The sequence below is a fragment of the Macrotis lagotis genome, chromosome 1 (assembly GCF_037893015.1).
Source record: "Macrotis lagotis isolate mMagLag1 chromosome 1, bilby.v1.9.chrom.fasta, whole genome shotgun sequence".
Taxonomy (NCBI): domain Eukaryota; kingdom Metazoa; phylum Chordata; class Mammalia; order Peramelemorphia; family Peramelidae; genus Macrotis; species Macrotis lagotis.
The window spans coordinates 904,122,151-904,145,857 of NC_133658.1; the positions used below are offsets into that span (position 1 = coordinate 904,122,151).

The 23,707-nt window shown below is 48.5% G+C and overlaps 1 protein-coding gene across 1 annotated transcript; it reads left to right on the top strand.

Annotated features, from left to right (window-relative positions):
- The first annotated feature begins 10,541 nt into the window (after positions 1-10,541).
- MEIS3 (Meis homeobox 3) lies at positions 10,542-19,804 on the top strand. The gene is made up of 13 exons (XM_074192634.1): positions 10,542-11,226; positions 15,117-15,310; positions 15,428-15,599; positions 15,695-15,745; positions 16,025-16,075; positions 16,154-16,324; positions 16,802-16,913; positions 17,055-17,203; positions 17,437-17,513; positions 17,732-17,790; positions 18,190-18,285; positions 18,513-18,589; positions 19,323-19,804. The coding sequence occupies exons 1-12, from the start codon at positions 11,215-11,217 to the stop codon at positions 18,560-18,562; spliced, it is 1,194 nt and encodes a 397-aa protein (XP_074048735.1). The 5' UTR covers positions 10,542-11,214; the 3' UTR covers positions 18,563-18,589; positions 19,323-19,804.
- The last annotated feature ends 3,903 nt before the right edge of the window (positions 19,805-23,707 follow it).

The following is a 23,707-nucleotide window of genomic DNA, read 5'->3' on the forward strand; positions in this document are numbered from 1 at the left end:
CGCTGCGCCACCTAGCTACCCTGATCCAAGCATTCTGGAAAGCAATTTGGAACTATCCCCAAAGATCTATAAAACTGCATACTCTTTGATCCAACAATACCAAAGTAGATCTGTATCCCAAAGAGAACATTAAAAAGGGAAAAGGACTCCCATGAGCAAAAATATTTATAGCAGCTCTTTTTGTGGTGGCGAAGAATTGAAAGCTGAGGGGATGCCTGTCAATTGGGGAATGATTGAACAAGATGTGGTATATGAAAGTAATGGTATACTATTGTATAATAAGAAATGATGAACAGGCAGATTTCAGAAAAACCTGGAAAGACTTACATGAACTGATGCTGAATGAAATGAGCAGAATCAGGAAAACACTGTGCACAGTATCAGCAACATTGTGTGATGATCAACTAGGAATGATTCAGCTCTTCTCAGCAACACTATTGATTAGAGAAAAGCAAATAAGCACAAAAGACTCACCAAAAAAATGTTATCCACATCTAGATAAAGAGCTGATGGATTCTGAATGTAGAGTGAAACATACTTTTTCTCTTTATTATTTTTTTCTTTTGATCCTGTTTCTTCTTTCACAACTATGACTAATATGGAAATATGTTTTTCATGATAGTACATATTAATCTATATTAAATTGTCTATCCCTTTTGGAAAAGGTGAGGAGAGGAAAGAGAGAAAAATTTGGAATTAATAACTTTGTAAAAATGAATGCTTAAAATTGTATTGACATGTAATTGGGAAAAATATCATTTAAAAAATAACTTCCAATTATAGCATTTATTTGCTATATACGTATTTATGCTAGTGGAATTTATAACTATTCAATACTGGTTTCTAGGTGGACCTAAAGTGGATTGCCCAAACTGGTAGATGAATGGAATGATCTTTCCATGTAAGATGATTTGGAGATGAACTCAATTGGATTAATGTTATCTTATGGTAATAGTTTTATATTTCTTGCTCTGAGTTCATAAAAATTGTTTTATTTCAATGCAGTGCTTATAGATTTTTTGATTTGTGAATTTGAAAAGTGCTGTACAGGATTACTAGGGATTTTTGGCAAGATTTTTAAAAAATAACTCTTTCCCTTGACAGAAATCCAAAAGGTAATTTCTTCCTTTTTCCTTTAGTTTATTTATGATATTATTTTTTATGCCTAAATTATGTATCCTTTTGGAGTTTGTCTTGGTATTTGGTATGAGACATTGGGTCTCTATATATAACTATATAGTTAGATATAAATATATCATATACTTCTTCCAGATGGTTTTTCAGTTTTTCCTATAGCTTTTGTTAAATAGTGAGTTCTTGTCCCAGAAACTGGGGTCCTAGAGTTTACTAAACACTACTGTTGGCTTCTGCTCTTGGGTCAAGTCCAGCTATCCTGCTGATCAACCTCTTCCTCTTTTAACCAATACCAAATTGCTTTGATTATTTTGGCATTGCAGTATAGTTTGAGATCTCATACTGCTAAACCTCCTTCCTTTCTACTTTTTCCTTACTCCCCCTCGGGATTCTTTTATTTTCCAGATAAAATTTGTTATTTATTTTTCCATTTCTGCAAAGTGGTCTTCTGGTCCTTTAATTGGTTATAGCACTAAACAGGTAAGTTAATTTAAAAACTATTATTTTAATTATATTGGTGTAACCTATCCATGAACAATACATATTTATCCAAACATTTGTTTGTCTCTATTTTTGTAAAGGGCAGTTAGGGTCACAGTGTATAGAGAGCTAGGTCTAGAGAAGGGAAAACTTGAGTTCAAATCTGATCTCAGGCTCTGTGAGACCCTAGGCAAGCCACTTAACCCCATTCACCTCAATTCCTCATCTGTCAAATGAACTGGAGAAGAAAATAGCAAACCACCCCAGTATCTTTGTCAAGAAAACCCCAAATGACCATGAAAAATTGGACAAGACTGAAACAACTGGAGAACAACAAATTTTTGTAGAGTGTTCTGTAATCGGATTCACATGTTTCTTGGGGCCAAACTTGTTTAACAAGAGGGATGGTATACCTATTACTGAAAGATGAGACCACAAGTATAATAAAGTAAAGGGGGGCTCAGGATATGGGATCAGAGGACCTGGATTCAAATCCTTCTCTACTAAGGAGTACCTGTGTGTCTTTGATCAAGTTACTTTATCTCCCTGGGTCTCTGATTCCTTATCTCTAAAACAAATAAAAAGTAAAGTTTAGAGTCAGGAAAACATGAGTTCAAAAGCAACTTCAGATATTTAATAATTATGTGGCCTTGGGAAAGTCACCTTAACCTCTTTTGCCTCAGTTTCCTCTTCTGTAAAATGGAAATAATAACAGCATCCACTTGTCAGTGTGGTTGTGAGAATCGAATGAGATAATCAAATTTGTGAACTGTTTAGCACAGTACTTAACATGGTGGCACTTAATAAATACTCGTTTTCTTATTTCCTTGTTCCCTCATCCCCCGCCCTTTCGTTACTTCCCTTCTTTCCTCTATTTCTTCCCCTCTCTAAGTCCTTCATTCCTTCTCTTCTTCCTTTCTTCCTTCCCTTTCTTTTTCCCTTTCTTCCTTCCTTTGTCCTTTCTCCTTTCCTCCCTCTCTCCCTTTCTTTCCTCTTCATATATGACTAAAATACAAAACAGGCCCTCAGTACATGAGAATTCAAGAATATTTTGTCTACATGGAAACCCATTCTTTATTTAAAACACAGCATCAACATAATAATGGCAAGTATAATTAATATAAAATGTGGCACTTTGAAGAGAGACAGTTTAAGCCCATTATGGTTCTTCCTAGTCTTACATCCATTATTCTCTCTCCTAAATAGAACTAAGAATGGCTTCAAAATTAAAGGGGGAGTCAAACCAAATCACCTCCTGATTAGGGTTGTGTCTTTAGCAAAAAACATCTCATGAGAGCTTTCTCTAAGGAGACAAAAATGGCATCTGGACTTGACAGGTATAAAATTTTTTTTAATTCTATAAAATTTATTTCCACATTAGTCAAGTTTTGAAAGAAGAATCAGAAAGAATAAAAAGGAAAAAATCATGAGAAAGAACAAACAAAAAAACAAATTTTTAAAAAGTGAAAATAATATGCCTTCGTAGTCCTTTCTCTGAATGTGAATGGCATTTCTCATCACGAATCTTTTGGAATTGTCTTTGGTCCCTATAATGGCGAGAAGAGCTAAATATATCAGAATGGATCATCACACAATGTTCTCCTGGTTCTGCTCATTTCATTCAGCATCACTTCACCTAAGTCTCTCCAGGTTTTTCTGAAATTTGTCTGCTCATGATGTCTTACAGAACAACAATATTCCATTACTATAATGAATTATATTATTATATACTATTACTCTTACATTCATATACCTACCACAACTTGTTTGGCCAGTCCTCAATGGATGGACATCCCCTTGGTTTCCATTTCTTTTCCGCCACAAAAAGAGCTGCCATAAATATTTTTGTAGATGTGGGTCTTTTTCTTTTTTTTATAATCTCTTTGGAATATAGACTTCATAGTGGTAGTACTGGATCAAAAGCTGGTACAATTCTATTTGAGCATATTTCAAAATTGCTCTCCAGAAAGGTTGGATCAGTTTACAACTTCACCAACAGGGTCATGGTTTTCCCACATTCCCTCCAACACTTATTATTTTCTGTCATATTAACCAACCTGATGGGTGTGAGGGGGTACCTGAGAGCTGTTTTAATTTGCATTTCTCTGATCAATCCTGATTTAGCACGTATAAAATTCTTTTTTTTTTTTGAGTTCTGAAACTAGTTTATTGTGTGGATCCTAGATGCCTTTGACAGTCTGCTGAAAATCCAATCTCTAAATACTTCAGGTATCAAATTCTTAACAAATACCAAAGAACACTAGGGACTGGAGGATTTGAATTTAGAATCCAGAAATCATATCAATCTAATGAATGAAAGCCACACCTACTGATATCTTGCTCTTCTCCAAAGCAAGACACATTGAATATAAAGGGATGGAGGAGAAAGCTAAAGTGTATGTGTTTGTGAAATCTAGGCCCAAAGGGGCGGCTAGGTGGCACAGTGGATAGAGCACCAGCCCTGGAGTCAGGAGGAGCTGAGTTCAAATCCAACCTCAGACACTTAATAATGACCTAGCTGTGTGACCTTGGGTAAGTCACTTAACCCCATTGCCTTGCAAAAACCTAAAAAAAAAAAATCTAGGACCAAAGGGAATGAGAAGAATATATTTAAAGCAATTCACATCTACATAATACATGTCTTAAAATGTGTTTTCAGATCTGCAAACAGGTTTGGGAAATATCCTACTAAAGATGATGCAGTATTAATGAAAGGCAGGGCTAATCACCTTAAAGTAGCTATAAAACAATGAATATTTCCCTACCAAAACATAGAGAAAAGACTGATATTCTCAGAGCAAGTAATAAATCAAAAATCTAGAGAAGTTCATTTGAACAAACAGATTATTACTTCATTAAAGTGGGGCATTGGATTGTCCGATGTAGGCAAAATGGTTTATTTCTGAATGGAGCCTGTGAAATGACTACAATCCAAGAATAGAAGCAAAAGGCCCATCATGGGAGACAAGCCATGAACCCAGCCAACATTCTGTAGACAAAAAAGGATCCGACAAATGACCCAGTCAAGGATTTATTTTTGGAAACAAAGAAGTTGATGATAGCAATTCCTGACTGAGTCGTTGCCATAAGAAGGGCCAGGGTTAAGGACTCTCTAGAGTTATTGATCAGTGTAGGTTGTGAAAAGAAACAGTAAAAAAGGTGACATGAAGGCTGCAAAAATTTAGTGCCTATCAAATCCCTAGCAAGACATGAGCTGAGAGTCAAGATTATGCAACAGAAATACGCTATAATTCATGCACTGTCAAGTAACAAATCTTCATACTGCAAATACAAACCTCAAAATATCATTCACCCAATTAACTCTACAGAAACTGGACAAAACATTGACACACACACACACACACACACACACACACACACAATTTAAGAACAATGTTTACAAACATTACTATTATGCAAATGTTTTACAATACTACACATTTATAATCTCTCTCAAATTGTTTGCCTATGTAGAAAGCAGGCAGGAGGAAGGGAGAGAATTGGGAATTCAAAGTTTTAGGGGTTTTTTTTAGGTTTTTGCAAGGTAATAGGGTTAAGTGGCTTGCCCAAGGCCACACAGCTAGGTAATTATTAGGTGTCCGAGGTCGGATTTGAACTCAGCTCCTCCTGATTCCAGGGCCGGTGCTCTATCCACTGTGCCACCTAGCCACCCCTGGGATTCAAAGTTTTGAAAGCAAATGTTAAAAAAAATTGTTTTTTATGTAACTGGAAGGAAATAAAATACCAAATTAAAAAGATCAATGTTTTAAGTAAATGTTACCATACTGAATACTCATATTCTTGGAGCTGCGTGGCAAAATACAGAGGCGATAAAAGTTTTGTAGAAACAGGATGAGATACATATTATCTGTGTTGTCCGGCCTGCTAGAGAAATTGTGCTAAGGATACCTTCAATTAGCCTTCAGAAAATGAGTTTATAGTGTAATTCTTTGGTGGGGGGGGAAGGGATCAAGATATCCCTGATCAACTGACTTCCCACCCCCATATCAGCCCAGTTGATGAAATTGTAGAAAGGAAGATCATAGAGAAGAGATTTCATTTTGATACCCCCTTATGAAGTGTGAAAGAGTTCTTGATGGAATTAGAAGAAAGTTTGGGTTCAGGTTGGTCAAGGATAGGCTACACCACAGTAGTCTTTTAAAAAAAAAACCAAACAATACTTCTCTTGAGGGGAAGTCAACTCTGAGAAATAATAACCCCTGGCAAGAGAGAAAAGAGGCAGAGAAAAATAGAGTTGAAGGGATGAGTGGACCCACAAAGCCCAGATGAATGACTTGTCCAGTAGAGACGAGGACACCATGAGCAGAGGAAGAACATCAATGTCCTGGCACTGCCAGAGAGATATGAGTTTCCTTGGTCATCTGTATTTCGTCCATATCTGTCTCACTACTATTATGCTTTATGTTCGCGCCTAATTTATGTCATCTAAACTGATGCTTTGTGTATTTGGTGAGTGAGCCTTAGGATTATGGGAGAATGAAAGTTTTGCTATTGTTTTTCTAATGCCTCCTTTGCAAATGATTTTGCTTTGAGCTAACTATGCCAACCGGATCACCTTTCAAGGTAAGCACATCTGTAGGGCCTTATGGGCCACAGTTTTAGGAATGCACTACAAAGTACTGGCTCCAACCTGCAGCTTATAAAACACCAAGGTAGTCCAGAAGCCACACTCCCATTAAAAAAAACAACTATTTTATCCATCCAACAGTTATTTTATCCATCAGTGCAATAGACCATAGAACATTAAATATAAAAATGATACTTTCAGGATAGTAACTAGTCCCAGGACCTTTTCCATCCAAAACCTATAGAAAAAGATGAGAAGACTAATATTCCCCATTTCCCTGGTTTAAAGTTTGCTCACAATATCACCCCAAGGGAGGTCATGTGAGCATTATTGGCCCTACTTTACAGATATATAAACTGAGGTTCAGGGAAGGGGCTGACCCTGGCTCTGAGTCTGAGGGCTTTTACATAGAGAGAGGAGGGGAAAGCATTTGCTACCCCACCTCCAGTCTCTGTTATGGGGATGAACAAGATCTTTCTAGACAATCAACGTTTATTGAATGTAGGATCCCATCCCTGTTTTTTCTTAGGCTCTGTCTATTTTTCTATCTTTCTGTGTGTTTCTTATATATTTCCCTCTGTCTTCCCATTTTCTTCCTCCATTTCACTTTTTCTGTCCCCCCATCTCTCTAGATAGGAGATACTTCCCCCCACCTGCTCTTGGGAGCCTCTGACAGGTGATGGATGGATCCTGTGTACACACACACACACACACACACACACACACACACCCTGGAAGGAGCTACAGCTGCCAGATTAAGTCCCATCCATCTTCCCTGCCCCCAGCCCCATCCCAGGTCAGCAGGCAGAGCAGCCTAGGAGCCTGGCCTTCTGGTTCCCTTGACCCCAGGTCTTGAGCTAGAGGATGGCAGGGCAGTGGTGGGGGTTGTTTTATGTTTTCATTGAAAGTTGATTGAAATGAATTTCCTGCTTTCAAGTCCTTGGACTGGGAAGGAGAGAGAGAGAGAGAGAGAGAGAGAGAGAGAGAGAGAGAGAGAGAGAGAGAGAGAGAGAGAGAGAGAGAGGAGGGGAGATCATGGCAGCCCTTCACAGAGTCAGAGGGAGGGAGAGAAAGAAGGGGAAAGAGATGTGGGATGGGATAGAGAGGCAAAGAAAGCTAAAGGCAGAGATAGGAAAGGGAGGTAGAGAAATAGGAAAGGGGTAGAGAAGCAAAGAAAGAGAGAGAGGGAAAAGATGGAGAGATAAAAAGCAGAGATAGGGCTGAGGCAGGCAGAAAGGAGTCTCTGTCTCTCTCTCTGTCTCTCTGTCTCTCTCTCTCTCTCTCTCTCTCTCTCTCTCTCTCTCTCTCTCCCCGCCCCCCCCTCTGTATTTCTTCCCTTTATAGTTAAGCTGTGGGAGGGACAGGTGAGAAAAGAGGTCATTTCCTCCATGCCCCTGCTTCCCTGCACCAGCCCCCTCTCTCTCCCTCTGAGTCCTCACTCGGTAACTCCTCACATTTCTTCAGGAAACTCCTCCTTCCCTTCAATGACTTTTGCAGAGGGCCCTCTAGGAATTCCTGGCTGGTGGAAGAAGAGGCACCGGGGACAACAGGGGGGGAGTCAGATCTCAGCAGGGACCCTGATTAGGGACCTTGGGAAATTATCAAGTTAGCACTCACAGTGGGGATCTGTGCTCAGGCCAGAGAAGGACAGAGGCCAACAGCTGTGCGCGGTGGGGGACTTGGGCAGGGGGGAAGGGGGGGGGTTCTCTCTATCTATCTATCTTAGTGTGTCTCTTGTTTCTGCTTCTGTCTCTCTTTCTCTGCTTGTTTCCCTCCGAGGATCTCTTTTCTGTTTCTCTCTGCTCCCCTCCCCATCCTCCCAAATCTCTGTCTCTTGGGAGAAGCTGTAGAAGCAAACCAACAGAGATGCACATCATAGGGTCCTTTGAGGCCATCTGGACCAATCTTCTTCTATGAATAGAAACTGAGGCCCAAAGAGATGACATTCTCAAGGTCACATAACTAGGAAGTGACAAGATTCTAACCCAAGTCTGGTGATGCTGCCCATGTTCATTGATTTTTCCAAAGAAGGCAAACTGGCAAATAGACAGCTAGGCTGGCAGACAGAGAAGCCAACAGAAAGGAAAAGAAGGCAGACAGATCAGACAAAGAGATGAAGAGACAGACAGATAGATAGTTAAATAGAGAAATAAAGAGACGGGGAGATAGAGAGAAACAGACAAAAAAGAGTAAGGGGGCAGACAGGTAGATGATAGATAAAAAAGAGAGACAGGACAGACAGATGGATAGAAAGACAGAGACTGAGAGAGACAGAGATAAATAAGAGAGAGAGACATTAGAGAGATAAGCAGACAGATGGACAAATTAACAGACTGACTAGCAAGAAGGCATAGGAGACAAATAAGCAAACAGACAGTCAGACAGTCATGAGGGAAGGAAGGAATAAAGATAGCTAAGCAGAGAGAGGGCCTGGCAGTTAGATAAATAGGCAGGCAGGCAGGCAGTCTACATTTCTGCTCAAGTGGGCAAAGCTTTCCCACTCTTAAGGGGATGTCTAGGTTTTCCCTCTGGGAGGCAGCAGTTAGGGCCAAGGTGATTGCCCCCACTTCCTCTCCCTGTCTCAGTTCCCAACAGAGTCCTCAGAGACCCCAAAGGCAGAACTCTGAAATCTTCGAGCTAGAAGGGACAAGGGACGAGTCCATACAAAGAGCTCCCTCTACAAAAGTTTGGATAAACAGACTCCACTTGAAGCATTCTGATGAGGAGTTGCTCAGCACTGCCCATTCAACTTTGTGGATTTTTTTCTTTCAGGTTTTTTTGCAAGGCAGTGGGGTTAAGTGGCTTACCCAAGGCCACACAGCTAGGTCATTATTAAGTATCTGAGGTCGGATTTGAACTCAAGCCCTCCTGACTCCAGGACCAGTGCTCTATCCACTGTACCACCTAGCCATCCCTGCCCATTCAACTTTGAAAAAGCCAGTAGTTCAAAATTCTTACTTGTGTAGAGTCAAAGTCGGCCTCTCTGCAGCTGTTACTCACTGTGGCTGGCTCTGCCCTCTGGGCCCAAGTGGACCAGAAGTTGAGGGGGATGTCCCTTAGAAGTCTTCATATTTCTGACTCCCCACTTCCAAGAAATCTGAGCACTGTCCTTCCACCTGCAAACACATTCTCGACCCATCTGGAAGCACACACACACACACACACACACACACACACACACTCATTCTCTGTCTCTCTCTCCCTGTCTCTCTCATTCCTCTCCTCCTGTCTCTCTGTCACTGTCTCTGTCTCTCTCCTCTTTCCTTTCTTCCTCTCTTCTTCTCTCCCCCCCTTTCCCTTTTCTCTCCTCTCCTCTACCTCTGACTCCTCTCCTCTTCTCTGCATCTCTACACCTACACCCTAAATCACATATTCAGAGACACAGACATACACAATCAAGTCCAGATGCCCAAATTCACACTGTAGCCATTGCTGAATATCAGGGCAATGGAGGAATCTAATTTCATCCAAAAGTAAAAAAGGGCTCAGAGCAGTGAGAAAATGACTCCCTATCTATGTCTCACAGGTAAAGAAATAGATACAGAAAATGTATATATCCTGAAAGAGAGAAAGATGAGAAAAAAAGCAGTTTGAAAGACAGATGATACAAAGAGAAATAGATGGATGGAGGGAGAAAGAGAAAGACAGGAGGACTGGGAAAATAGGCCCAGCAAGATAGAAAATTAAAGGGGCAAAAGATGGTAAAGCACAGAGGCTAGGGAGGGAGGGAGACAGAGACAGACAGATAGAGACACAGAGACTGAGGCTGAGACCGAGACGAAGAGAAGAGAAGAGAGGAGAGGAGAGGAGAGGAGAGGAGAGGAGAGGAGAGGAGAGGAGAGGAGAGGAGAGGAGAGGAGAGGAGAGGAGAGGAGAGGAGAGGAGAGAGGAGAGGAGAGGAGAGGAGAGGAGAGGAGAGGAGAGGAGAGGAGAGAGAGAGGAGAGGAGAGGAGGAGAGGAGAGGAGAGGAGAGAGAGAGGAGAGGAGAGGAGAAGAAGAGGGAAAGAAGAGGAGGGGAGAGGAAAGGAGGAGAGGAGAGGAGAGGAGTGGAGTGGAGGGGAGAGGAAAGAAACAGCTAAGGGAGAGAGTGAGATTCACAGAAGACACAGAAAGACAAGGGCTGGGGGGGGGGGGGTGAGGGGGCGGAGGAGCAGCGAGGACCAAGAGGCCTCTTTTCCCTCTCAGCAGCCCCAGCCCCAGGCCCGCCCTGGCCCCTCTGGCTTCAGCTCTGGCCCCTCCAGCAGCCGGCGGACAGTGGGTTAAGGATTGGGTGATGTGGGAACTTCCGGATATGATCACAGAGAGAGAGAGAGAGAGAGAGAGAGAGAGAGAGAGAGAGAGAGAGAGAGAGAGAGAGAGAGACATACACAGACACACACATACACACACACACACTCACACACACATACACTAACACACACGCACTAACACACACAGAGGCAGACAGCTGAGCATCCACTCAACTGCTTACCAGCCCCCACAGCAGGGACCCAGGGGCCCAGCCCAGCCCCTTGCCAGTGGGGCCAGGTCTCCCCACACCAGTCTCTTCCTCTCAGCTTCCCTCCCTCTCCCCCTCCCTCCCTCTCTGATCTCTGTCTTTCTTTCTTTCATTCTTTCTGTCTCTCCCTGACTCTCTCTCTTTTTCACTGTCTCTTAGGGGACTCCCTGAGACTCCAGTTCTGGGGTGCCGAAGGGTGGCTTGGGGTCAGGGAAGCCTTTCCTCTCCCATCCTGGGGTCCAGATCCACCCCCCCAACTCTCTCGACCAGACTGGGATGCCTCTGGGACCAGGACACTGACCCCTGGGGGCTGGGCAGGAGGCTGTGCTCTGGGGTCCTCATGACAGAACACTACGCCCACCACTGAGCAGAAGGAGGGGGCCCTGGGCTGTGGGGGGAAACTGGGGGGCCACCCGTGCTCCCACTCACCCTCCACAGCCCAGCCCCCAGGTCCGGATCTGGCGAGGGACAGCCACTGGAGCTGCTTGAGGTGGGCCCCGATCCTGGGGGGTCCATGGCCCAGAGAGTAAGTATGGCTGCATGCCCCCATCAGTCAGCATCACTGAGATCTTACCCTTCGTCTCTCTCCAGCCAGGCTCCATTTCCCCAGCTCCCCAGCTCTCCGATCCCACATCCTCCCATCTCCATCCCTCATTCTCTCTCTCTCCCTCTTTTTTCCCCCCATAATTTCTGCCTCTCCAGCTCTTGCCTATCTCTATTCCCAGCATTCTCCCCTCCATCTCTGATCCCTCTCCCTCTGCTCCCCCAACCTCCTATTCTAATGTTCCCCCATCTCTACCTTTACATTCATCCACCCCCTCCTCCCTATCCCTCTGCCTCCCAGCTCTGTCTCTTGCTCAGACTCACATCTGCCTTCACCTTCCTGTCCCCTATCCCTCTGTCCCCACCTCCTGTCACCCACCGAAATGTAACCCCTTTCCACTCTTCTCCCATTTTTCTATCCTCCATCCCCTCTGACTCTCACTCACTCTATCCTCCCACCCCCAATTCTGGCTAACCTTTCATCTTCACACTTTCCCCCCATATCTCTTTTTTTCAATCCCAGTATCTCCCAGATGTGTCTCACATTTCTCTGCCCCATCCTTCTTCAGCTTCTCTCCTCAGCCCTCTCTCTCTGTTCCCATCCTTAGGTCCTGATCCCTTCTGCCCAATCCCTCGGGTCTTGCTCATATTATCAATTCCATTCCTGTTTCTCTATCTCTGTCTCAAATCTCTGTGTTCATTATTTCCCCCCCTTTCTATTCCCCTGTCTCTCCATCTTGGTGACATGACTCTGTCCTCATCATTCTCCTCTCAATATCTCTGTCCTCACTTGACTGTGTTCTACCCCTTCTCTCTATCTCCCAACTCTTTATCTTCACTCTCCTTTTTCAGACTCTATTCTCCAGTCATCCAGTCTCTTCAGCTCTCACATCTTTCTATCCTCTCCCCTTCTTTCCATACTTCTGTCTTCTATCTCTCCATCTTGTTCTCCTATCTCTGTTCCATGTTGCTCTATTTTCCATCTCTGTCTTCCATCTCTCTTTTTCTGTCTCTCTGTCTCACATCTATCTTCATCCAATCCCTCTCCCCTTCCATCTCCCTTCCTTTTCAAAGTTTACTCATCCCTATTGCCTTCCCTCTGTCCTCTCATCCATGCCCCATCCTTCCCCTTCAAATTCCTGTCTCGTCTCTCCCAATCAGTTCCTTTCTCTCCATATTTATGTCATGCCTGTCTCTCCATCTCTCTCATGTCTCTCTATCTCTTGTTCTTCCATCTCTCCATTTTTCTGTTTCTATTCCCTCTGTACTCCATCTCTGCACTTTATCCCCTGTCTCCCACCATCTGCCCCATTCCTGTGAGTTTCAATCCTCTGTCCAAATCTCTCCCTCAACCTTGTGTTGACTTGTCACTCCTGCTTGTCTGCATCCCTCATTCCTATTTCTCCACTTCTGTCACCATTCATCTAGCCATCCCATTTCTTGTCACCTTTCTCTTACTTCAGTCCTTATCCCTTCATTCCTATCCTTCCTCTCTCTCTCTCTCTCTCTCTCTCTCTCTCTCTCTCTCTCTCTCTCTCTCTCTCTCTCTCGTTTGTTCCCATCCTTCAGGCCTAAGTCCTGCTCCCCATGGCTCCTTTGCTTGTCTATCTTTCCTTGTATCCGGCCCCTTCTCCCCTGTATCCTGAATCTCTCTCTCCCATCCTTGAGCCCTCTTCCCCCTGTTGCTCGGAGCTCTTTCTCTCCGTGCCTCTATATACCTCCACTCCTCCTCCCTCCATCTCTGCCCTTCATCTATCCATGCACCATTCCTCTGTCTATTATCCCTGTGCCCCCATTCTCTCGGCCTAATCCCTTTATCGCAGTCCCTCTATTTCAATTCCCTATTTCACTTTTCCCTCCATCCCTCTTGCCTTCAAAATCTCTTTTCCTCCATCAGTGTATGATTTCGCCTCTTTCCTCACTGGCCTCCATCTCTGTGACCCAGTCGCTCTGCCCCCCCCAACCCTTCTGCTTTCCCATTCTTCTTTGCCTCCGACCTTTCCTTTCGCCTCTTGGGTCTCCAGCGCTTCTTTTGATAGCCTTCTCCCCCTGTCCACCTGCCCATTGACCATCCCACACCCCATAGAACTCCATCGTTCTGCACTGACTGCTGCCTCCATCCATCGGAACTCCGTCTCTGCCCTCAGCCTTGTGATTGCCATCTCTCTGCCCTACTTCCCCCCAGTCCCCAGTCCCTTTCCCCATCTCTCTTTTGCTCTTCTCATTTCCTTTTACCTTCTGCATTGTTCCTGTCTCCCCATCTGCTGTCCCTCCAGCTTTCTGGTTCTGTGCCCTTCCCTCTCTACCCCTATATGTTTCTGCCTCTCTAGTCCTCATTCTCTGACTCGGTTCCTTGAACTTGACTTCCTTCTCACTGTAGCTTCCCTCCTTCTATCTCCAGTCCTCTGTTGGCCCCCCCTCTAAACCCCATCTCCCTGAGGCAGCCCTCTTCTATTCCCTTCCTCACTGTCTTCATTCTCCCTCTCCTTCCTCTGCTCCGAGTGGTGGGTGCCCAGTTCTGCCCCCTTCCTTCTGTATTCTGTATCATCTCCCTTTCCCAGAGCTCTTCCCCATCCCTTTGTCTCCCATGTCTCTGTCCCTAACTCCACTGTCCTCCACATCTCTGCCCCAGTTCCCTTGAGTTCTGCAATCCCTCTGCCCCCCTGCCCCCCCTCTGCCCCCATCCTCCTGCCCCTCTGTCCTCAGTCCATCCTCCCCTGCCCCATTCCTTTGTTCCATTTTTGTCCCTGATGGGGGGGGGGGCAGGAAAGAGGAGTTCAGACTGAACTCTGGGATGTCTGGGGGAGGGAGAGGAAAGAGGAGAGCAAAAAAAGGGTTGGCTCCCGGGAGGAGACAGATGTCAGTCACTGTCCTTTCCGAAGTCCCTAGGCTCTGCCCCTCTCATCCTGTGGGGCGGGAGGGGACAGACCGAGCTTCCAGACTGTCCCCCAGCTGAATAGTTAGGGTGTGAGTTCTGGATGCGAGACTCCTTGTCAGAGAAAAGTTTGGAGCAGAACTCTGTGTCTGTGTGTCTGTGTGTGTCTGTGTGTCTGTGTGTCTGTGTGTGAGTGTGTCCCCCAGGCTGTGGACCAGAACGTGGGGTGGGTGGAGGGTGCTGTACAAATCAATTTGACTGTATTGGATTGGTGTTCTGTAAATGGAGAGTGAGCTGAAGTTGTTTGGGACACACACACACACACACACACACACACACACACACACACACACACACACAGGCTGCTACAGAAATCTGAAATAAAGGAGGCTGGAGGGACCGTCTCCCGCTTCCCCCTTCCCCCTTCCCCACACCCGCTGAAAGAGTATGGAATAAGGCAAATGCACCCCAGGAAAGCCATCCGCACCCGGGTGCTTCTGCCATGCACCTGTCTCTGGAGGCTTGTGGGGCTTGTGCTTCCTGAATGGGAGAGTGCTGGGGGGCACCCGGGTGAGTGTCTGGGTGCTGGGCTCGGGGATCCCCACCTCAGACTCACTGGCCGCTCCCGGGCCGTCCCCAAGGCATGATGAACCAGTCTCTGGTTTGGAAGCAAGGGAGGGCCGGAGGGGGCTGGGCTGCCAGGAGAGACAGGGCGGGTTAGCCCCGCGGAGGAGGAGATGCGGGGACCAGAGGCAGAGGCAGCCGGGCAGGGGGCGAGCCGGGAGCCCCAGGAGCAGGCGCAGCAGCCGGGAGCTCAGAGACAGAGCAGGTCGAGGCAGCGGTGGGGCAGGGCGCCCGAGGCAGAGGTGGAGCCGGCGGAGACCCGGCCTGGGACCGGGCCCAAGGGGCCCAAGAGGAGGCCCTCTGCTTGGGAGACGCCCGGGGCGGGGGGCGGCCGGGTGGGCCCCTGACGCTCTCCTTCGCCCTCCGCCCCGCAGTACGATGAGCTGCCTCCGTTTCCCGGCGTGGACAGCGCAGGCCTGGCCGGCTTCTCGGAAGCGGCGCCCCGGGGGAGCGGCCGGCCGGCCGGGCCGGCCCAGGCCCCCTACGGCCCCGGCCCGGCCCCGGGCCCCGTCCGGAGCCGAGCCCGAGGAGGAGACGGCCTGAAGAGCGAGAAAGACGAGATCTACGGGTGAGGGGGGGGCTGCCCCGGGGGCCCCCGCGTCCGCCTGCCCGCGCCCCCTCCTCTGCGCCCCGGCCGGGGGCCCCAGGTGGGTGCTGAGCCCCCTCCTCTCCCGGCGCCCCGCAGGCACCCGCTGTTCCCGCTTCTGGCTCTGGTGTTCGAGAAGTGTGAGCTGGCCACCTGCTCGCCCAGGGACGGGGCCGGCCCGGGGCCCGGGGGCAGCCCGGCCTTGGCCCCCGGGGCCGACGTCTGCTCCTCCGACTCCTTCAACGAGGACATCGCCGCCTTCGCCAAGCAGGTGGGGGCCCGCGGGGGGCCCGGGGGGCTGGGGGGCCGGGGGGCCGGGGGGCCACCCTCCTCTCTCCCGCTCTCTCTCTCTCCCTTCCGTCTCAGGTCCGCATGGAGAGGCCTCTGTTCTCCTCGAACCCAGAGCTGGACAACCTGGTGAGCACTTAGCGCAGCCTCTCACCCCCCCAAAGCTGTGCTTTCCCCCCCCAAACACCAAGGCCCTGCACCCCTTAATAACCCTGGAGGGGAGGGCCAGGAAGACACTGCCCTTGCCTTCTCGCCCTTTGGACTCCGCATCTCCCAGCTCGTACCCAGACTCCCAGGGCTCCCCACACCTCCCCATCTCTGTCTCTCTGCCTCGGCCTCCCCGCCCTGCCTCTGCCCGGCTGGCTCTCACTGCTCCTGTCTCTGCCCCGTCTCTGTCTCTCTCCTCAGATGATCCAGGCCATCCAGGTCCTCCGATTTCATCTGCTGGAGCTAGAGAAGGTGAGTGCCGGTTTCTTCCCCTGCCCCTCACGGCCGCTCACCCCCACCTCACCTCTCTTCCTGCCCCCCCACCCCCAGGTACATGACCTGTGCGACAACTTCTGCCACCGGTACATCACCTGCCTCAAGGGCAAGATGCCCATCGACCTGGTCATCGAGGATCGAGACCGAGACGGCGAGGAGTCCATGGTCTCCTGCAAAGCTGACTTGGATGATTTCCCCACCCCCGGCCCTGGCCTCCCCCATCAGGTGCTGCCTCCTGCCTGTCCACACACACACACACACACACACAACACCCTCACACAAACACACATACCCCACACACACAGATACATACAACACTCTCACACACATACCCTCACAGACATTCTCTCTCTCTCTCTCTCTCTCTCTCTCTCTCTCTCTCTCTCTCTCTCTCTCTCTCTCTCCTGGTCCCATCAAACCACAGATAAATGAATACCCTCAGACATTCTCACTCATAGACAAAGCACCACCCCGGACAGTAAGATACAGTCACGCTCACAGACACACTCATCCGAGTGTGCTCATTCCTCACACGGTCACATCCAGACATAAGCCTGGTTGAGGAGAGACACGGATGGCAGACAGCCAGGATCCCAGTCGAGGGCTCTGGGGAGGTCTAAACCCACCCTGTGTCTTCCTAGACCTCGGTGGGGCATCCTTAGACCCCCAAATCCCAAGACTAACTATTTTCTTTTCCCCCAGAACAACTCCTGGGTTCGGGACCACAGTGACAGTGGATCTGTTCACTTGGGGACACCAGGTCCATCCAGTGGAGGCCTGGCCTCCCACAGTGGGGACAACTCCAGTGAGCAGGGTAAGGGCGGAAGTAGGAAGGACTAGGCATAGGCATTGACGGAGGAAGATCCTGGGGTCCTTGTGGACCGGACAGGGCCGAGCTTCCCAAGGCTCCGGCGCAATGGGAAGCCCCTGAGTCTAGCAGCCCTTTCCCCCTCAGGAGATGGGCTGGAGACGAGAGCAGCCTCCCCCAGCTCTGGGCCCGAAGATGAGGAGCCGGATCATGACCAGAGGCAGAGCAAGAAGCGGGGTATCTTCCCCAAGGTGGCCACCAACATCATGAGAGCCTGGCTTTTCCAGCACCTGGCGGTGAGCCCCCACTCTTCACACCCGCTCCCAGGGAAGGCACTGGACACATTTAGCAGACCCACAATGCATCTGGCAAGTGGGTCCCCCAGAGGCTCTCCTCCCAGAGGTACTCAGCTACCCCAGGCCTCGCTTTCTCCCCAGCACCATCTGGGAGGCCTTGAACAACTGCCTTCACTTTGTGTCTCTTTATGGAGATGCCTTTGGCCCATCTCCACTCTCTGTGTCGCCCCCAGCACCCCTACCCTTCTGAGGAGCAAAAGAAGCAGCTGGCCCAGGACACGGGCCTCACCATCCTACAGGTCAACAACTGGTGAGGAACTCCTGAGGGGCTGCCTAGGGGTGCCCATGGATTTCCCCTCCCCTGGCCCCGGCTCCCTGTCTGTCCCTGCCCCTCCTCCCCACCTGCCTGGTCTGACCTCCTCACCGAGCCTCCCTGAATCTGGGTGACTACGTCTCTCCATGACCCATCTGTGTCTCCCTCTCTCTCTATCTCCCCGTCTGTTGGTGTCTCTGTATCTTTCCCTACAGGTTCATTAATGCCAGAAGGAGGATTGTGCAGCCTATGATTGACCAGTCCAACAGGGCAGGTGTGTATGTGGGATGGGGGGGTATGAGTGTGTGCGTGTGCATATGTGTGTGTGCATGTGTATGTGCATGTGTGCGTGTGTGTGTGTGTGTGTGTGTGTGTGTGTGTAAAAATAGGTCTCAGAACAGGAAAGGGATCCTAGAGACCGTCTAGTCCAGCCTCCTTATTTGACAGGGAAGGAGACTGAGTCCTAGAAAGGTGAAGTGGCTGACTCTATAACACCTGAGCTGCAGAGCTGGGACCCCAGTTTTGCCTCCTCCCCCTTCCTCCTCCCTGCTCCCCCAATCTTGTAATGGACCATAAAGTCTGTCTAGTCACTGTTGGGAAGGTGAGCATGTACTTAGGGGCTGGAAAGAAGTGGTTGACCCCTCCCATGGAGAGTGTCCTGTCCCCCTCACAGGCCCTGGCACAGCCTACAGCCCTGAGCATGGCCCAGCCTTGGGAGCCTTTGGCCCAGATCAGAGCCCAGGCCCTGGGCCCCCCATGAGGACCACTGGTAAGCCCTGCCCCCAGCCCAGGCCCCTCCTGTTCCCAGACTCCAGAGATCTCCCCATTCACTCTGAGCTTCCCTGGGAGCCCATGAATAATGCATAAGCTTCCTTTGCATGCAGGAGACTACCCTATCTTGGGCCCACCCACTGTCCCTTCTTAAAGGGTCCCCTGAAGCTCCTAAAAGGGGTGGTTTTGGGGGAGGGCCTCCTTCCCCCCATCTGTCATCCCCAGGGTCCATGGGCATGAACGTGAGCCTGGATAGGCAGTGGCACTACATGTAGGGGCATCTGCAGCCTCACCCACTGACGGTGAGTGTCTCCCATCCTTCACAAGAACCCACTGGGTCCCCTGGTCCTGAGAGCAGCAAAGGAGGAGGAGGAGGAGGAGGAGGGGCAGTCCCCAGGAGAGAGCTCTCCTGGACATTGTCTGAGCCTAGGCTAGGGGGTGGGAGTCAGGGATGGGAATCTGCAGGGGGTGAGACTGGCCTTCTGCTCCCAGGGCCCTTGGGGGCTGCCCCGGCAGAATCCCCCCAGACTGCTTGGCTCCTTCCCTTGCCCTCTCTGGCTTGTTCTCCCAGTGTCTCAGCTTCTCATTTGCCCTCTCTCGATCTCTCTTTCAGTCCTGTTTTTTCCCTCCCTCTCTTCCATCTGCCTCTCCTCCCTCTTTCTTTCTCCCCTTCCCTCTGTCTCTTAATTTTTCTTCTTCCTGTCCCTTTTCATTATCTTCTTGCCTCTCCCTTTCTTTCTCTGCACCTATTCTCTCTGTCTCCCAATACTTCTTTTTGTTTTGTTTTGCAAGGCATTAAAGTTAAATGACTTGCCCAAGGCCACACAGCTAGGCAATTATTAAGTGTCTGAGACTGGATTTGACTGAGATCCTCCTGACTCCAGGGCCGTGCTCTATCCACTGTGCCACCTAGCCACCCCCCCTTCCAATACTTCAATTCCCTAGTAGTGGGGATGTGAAGGGGAAGGAGATCTGGGGGTCCCCAAAGCTCCTCTCCATCTCCTGACCCTCTGCCCACCCCTTCTTTCTCCAAAGCCAGGACTCCTTCTCCATGGATATGGAGGGTCCTGGGAACCGAGCCCCCCCACCCACCTGGGGCTCCCAGCCAGGGCCCTGCCTGCTGCAGGCCGGGCCTGATGCCCTCCCACCTCAACGCCTACCTCCCCGGGCTCCCCGGGCTCCTGGGCTGGGACTCGCTGCACACTGAGCTATCCATCCCTCAATGATGATGATGAGAAGACACCCACTCCATCCTACAGGCTTCTTAAAGACTCTGGGCCCCTTCTCCCCGCTTCTGCCTGAGCCCCAGGCCCCCTCGTGCCCCACCCTGGGGAGCAGGAGCTATGCCTAGCACCAAGGTTAAAGGGGGGGGGGAACGTAAGAGGAGCTGGGGAAAATTGGTCCAGGCCCCTTCCTCCAAGCCTGGGCAGGAGAGGTCTTGGGACACAGACAGGGCAGGCCCCCCCCAGGTTTTTCCCTGTCTTCCCCGCTTTACCGCTACTCTCTTAGTGTCTGTTTCTTTCGCAGTCTTTTTTTTAAAAATGATAAAATCTTTAAAAAACATCTTCTGCTGCAGTCTCTTTCCCTCCTTTGGCCTTTCCTGTGTTTGTTTCTCTGATTAACAAAGACCAGCCTAGAGGAGGAAGGGGGCAGGTGGCCCCTGAGGAGGGGGCTGAGGGAGGAGGGCCAGACGGGGCGGAATGCCTCTGGCCTGGCAGCTGTCTCTGCCTCCTTCTGCCCTCCGAGGTACCTGGAGCTTTCTCCAGCTCCCCCCCCCCCCCGACTCTGTCTCTCCTTTGTCTTGCTACCCAAGGAGTATTCAGCCAGGGCGGGGGCTGGCAGCCCTCCCAAGCCCTCTGCACAAAGGATGCCAGGGTCTGGGGAGGGGCCTGGGAAGTGGGAAGGAGAGCTGAGATGATCCCCTGGATCCAGAGGCCCCAGGGGGGAGCAGGATAAAGGAGGTCAGCCCCCCTTCCTTCTCTCCTACCTCGTACTTCTTAGCAGCCAGAGCTTGGGGGGGGGGCAAGGTGGGGGCAGAATGTCAAGCAGCAGGTACTCTTGAAGACCGTTTAATAATGGACAGATAAGGAAACTGAGACTGGGGGAGGTGATGTTTACTGGAGGACAAACAGCTAATCAAGGGCCAATTCCCAGGCCAGGGCTCTTTGTACCATTGTCCTATGTGTCCCCCCCCCCCCCAGGATACTAAGGGCCCTGGGATAAGTTTCTCAGGGGCTAGTTGGACTTTTTTCTAGGGAGAGAAACTGAGGCAGATACAAAAATTGGGTGGAGTTCTAGCTCTTCACCCCTAATTCATAGAGAAATGAATGAAGAGATGAATAAAAAATATTTATTAAGTATCTACTATATGTGCTAGGAAATGGGGAGCGGGGTTTAGTCACCTGTACCCAAGCCCCATCTCTCAAGGACCTGAAGATGCAAAGGGAGAGTGGTGCTCAGTCTGAGCAGCCACAAGAAGCAGGGGAGGGCAGGGCAGAGGAGCAAGACTGGGGTGGGGGGAGGGCCTAGCTTCTTCAGGAGGAAATATGAGCTGGGGTCAGCTAAATAGAGTGAGATGGGAGAGTTGGCACACCAGTCTGTGTGTGTGTGTGTGTGTGTGTGAGAGAGAGAGAGAGAGAGAGAGAGAGAGAGAGAGAGAGAGAGAGAAGAGTAGAGGCAGAATTGTTAGGTTGGATGTTGGCAAACTTGCCACCATGAGAGCTATCCTACAGTGGAATGGGTTCCCTTGGAAGAGACTGAGTTCTTGATGTCAGAGTCCAAGCCAACGTTCTGTGATTACTTGGCTTCTAACATCTCCTCTGGTTCGGACAAGCTCTGATTCCGATTGTGCAGGTCTGTCTACAAGAGATGTCTGTAATATGGAAAGGAAAGAAGCCTGAACCTAGAACCGAAGTCACCTAAGTTCTAGACTAGACCATGGTGGTGAAGATCTAATGAGAACCTGTGTTTGTGTGTGTGTGTTAGCCACATAGTCCAGCAGATGGTCTCAGGGCACACACACACACACACACACACACACACACACACACACACAACAACCCCAATCCTTGACTCCTATTGAAGATTTCCCTCTGATGTGGAACCTCCCGACCACTGCTTCATGACCCCCAGAAAGGACAAATCTATTGCCTGCCCTGCCCCCAGCAGCCCATTCTGCTTTTGATTTACTCTATCAGGAAAATATTTATGTCCACCCTTAATCACCCTCCTCAGAACATCCACCCATCATTCTGGGTTCTGCCATCTAGAACGTGGCTCGTCCCTCTTCCGTGGGATAACCTTGAACTATGCCTTCTCCAGACCAAGAACCCTCAGTTCCTTTAATTAACTACAGAGCACAGACCTGGAATACTCTCTGGATCATTGATGCTCTTCCTAAACTGGAGTCCTTGGAACCGAGCACCATCCTCCAGGTCAGGTTGGACCAGAGGGGTGGACCATTCTCATGCAAAAAATAATGCTCATTATGCAAAAATATTATCATGCAGCTTAGGACACTGGCTTTTTTGGCTAATACATTATACCACTGACTCTCCATGAGCTGGTAATCCCTCCACCCCATTCTCTAGCCTCAGTTTCTCCCTTTGCAAAATAAGAGGGTTGGATTCAAGGGTCTTCAAGGACTCTTCCAACTTTGATAAACTGGCTTCACATCACGGCTGACATTTTCTACTTGTTCGTCACTGAAAAAGACTTGACAGATCCCTTGGGACCTTGGGGTGCTTCTCTGTAAGCATAAGGGTGTGGTCTAGGTGGGACCTCTGAAGTTCTGACCCCAGGAAGTTATCTCCCCTTCCATATCGGGCTGCCTCTGCGGTGGAGATGGCAGCCCTCCACACCTCGATCTGTCCAGAGCCCAGTCGGGCCTTCCTGTCCAGCTGTCTTCCATACAGGGTTCACTCAACACACCAGGAAGTCTTCCTCTAGGTCTGAGAATATTCTGGAAATGTCACTGAAATTCTCTCTCTCCTCCACTTCCAATACATGACCAACCAGCTTTGCCACTCATACACTTCTCTATGAATATCCTTAATGCTTCTTCTCTTAAGTGGGTCTTCGTTACTCATGGGACGCAGCCTGATCACGCCCAACAGGCACCTCTTTGATGCTCTTTGATGGATCTATCACTTTAATTCAGTGAACTCTGTGGAAGTCATGTCATCCCTGGAATCTTCCATTGCTTTTGGTGGTATCTGACTCTCTGTGACCTCATTGGGGGTTTTCTTGGCCAAGATACTGGAGAGGTTTGCCATTTCCATCTCCAGCTCATTTTAGAAACGAGGAAACTGAGGCAAGCAAGGTGAAGTGACTTGTCCAGGATCACCTAGCTAGGAAGTGTCTGAAGCTAGATTTGAACTTGGGAAGATGAGTCTTCTTGACTCTATCTACTTCACCATTTAGCTGCATTATTCCCTGGAATTATTATTATTATTATTATTTAGTTTTTTCAAGGCAATGAGGTTAAGTGGTTTGCCCAAGGCCACACAGCTAGGTAATTATTAAGTGTCTGAGGCCAGATTTGAACTCAGGTCCTCCTGACTCCAGGGCCAGTGCTCTATCTACTGAGCCACCTAGCCGCCCCAGGAATAATTTTTTAAATGATCCTTTATTTTAGGGAGAAACTTGGATCACTAAAAACCTTAGACATATTCTAAAAGGCATTTCAATCTTCTCTCTTCCTCTGGAGTTCAATTCTGGATTTGATCACTAACCATGACCAACATTCATCTAAGAGATAAGATTAGAAAATTGAGTTCTATGTAGGCTGTCTTTCCATCTGCCTATGGATTACATGATTACAAAATTCTATGAAGTCTGATTCTATTATTCCAAAATTTTAAAATAGCTTTGAAGCATTTCCATGATTCTATTACTTCTGCAATCCTATGACTCTACCACAATCCTATGCCTCTGAGATTTTTATGATTCTATGAATTCTGGAATTGTATAAAATCAGAGTAATTTTCTGATTGGATAAGTCTATGATTTTATGAAGTATGGAGTATGAAATTAAAATGAAGTACTTTCATTCTATGACATCACCATTTTAAAATTCTAGGCTTTTGAGATGCTAGCATTCAGGTCTCTGACTCTGAAATTCTAGGAGCCCAAGATTCTCTGGTCTGAAATTCCATAATTCTTTCCCCTTCTTTTATTCTTTGTTTATTTCTTCCTTTCTTTTCCTTCCTTCCTTCTTTTCTTTTTCCCCTTCCTTCCTTCCTTTTCTTTTTTTCTCTTTCTTTCTCCCTTCCTTCCCTTTCTTTTCAATCTCTCTCTCTCTTTCTCCTCTTTCCTTTTCCTTTCTTTCTCTTTTTCTCTTTTCTTCTTTCCTTCTTTGTCCAGCTCTATGATTTTATTGGTCGAATCATTTCCCTGCCAAGGAGACTTCCTCTACCAAT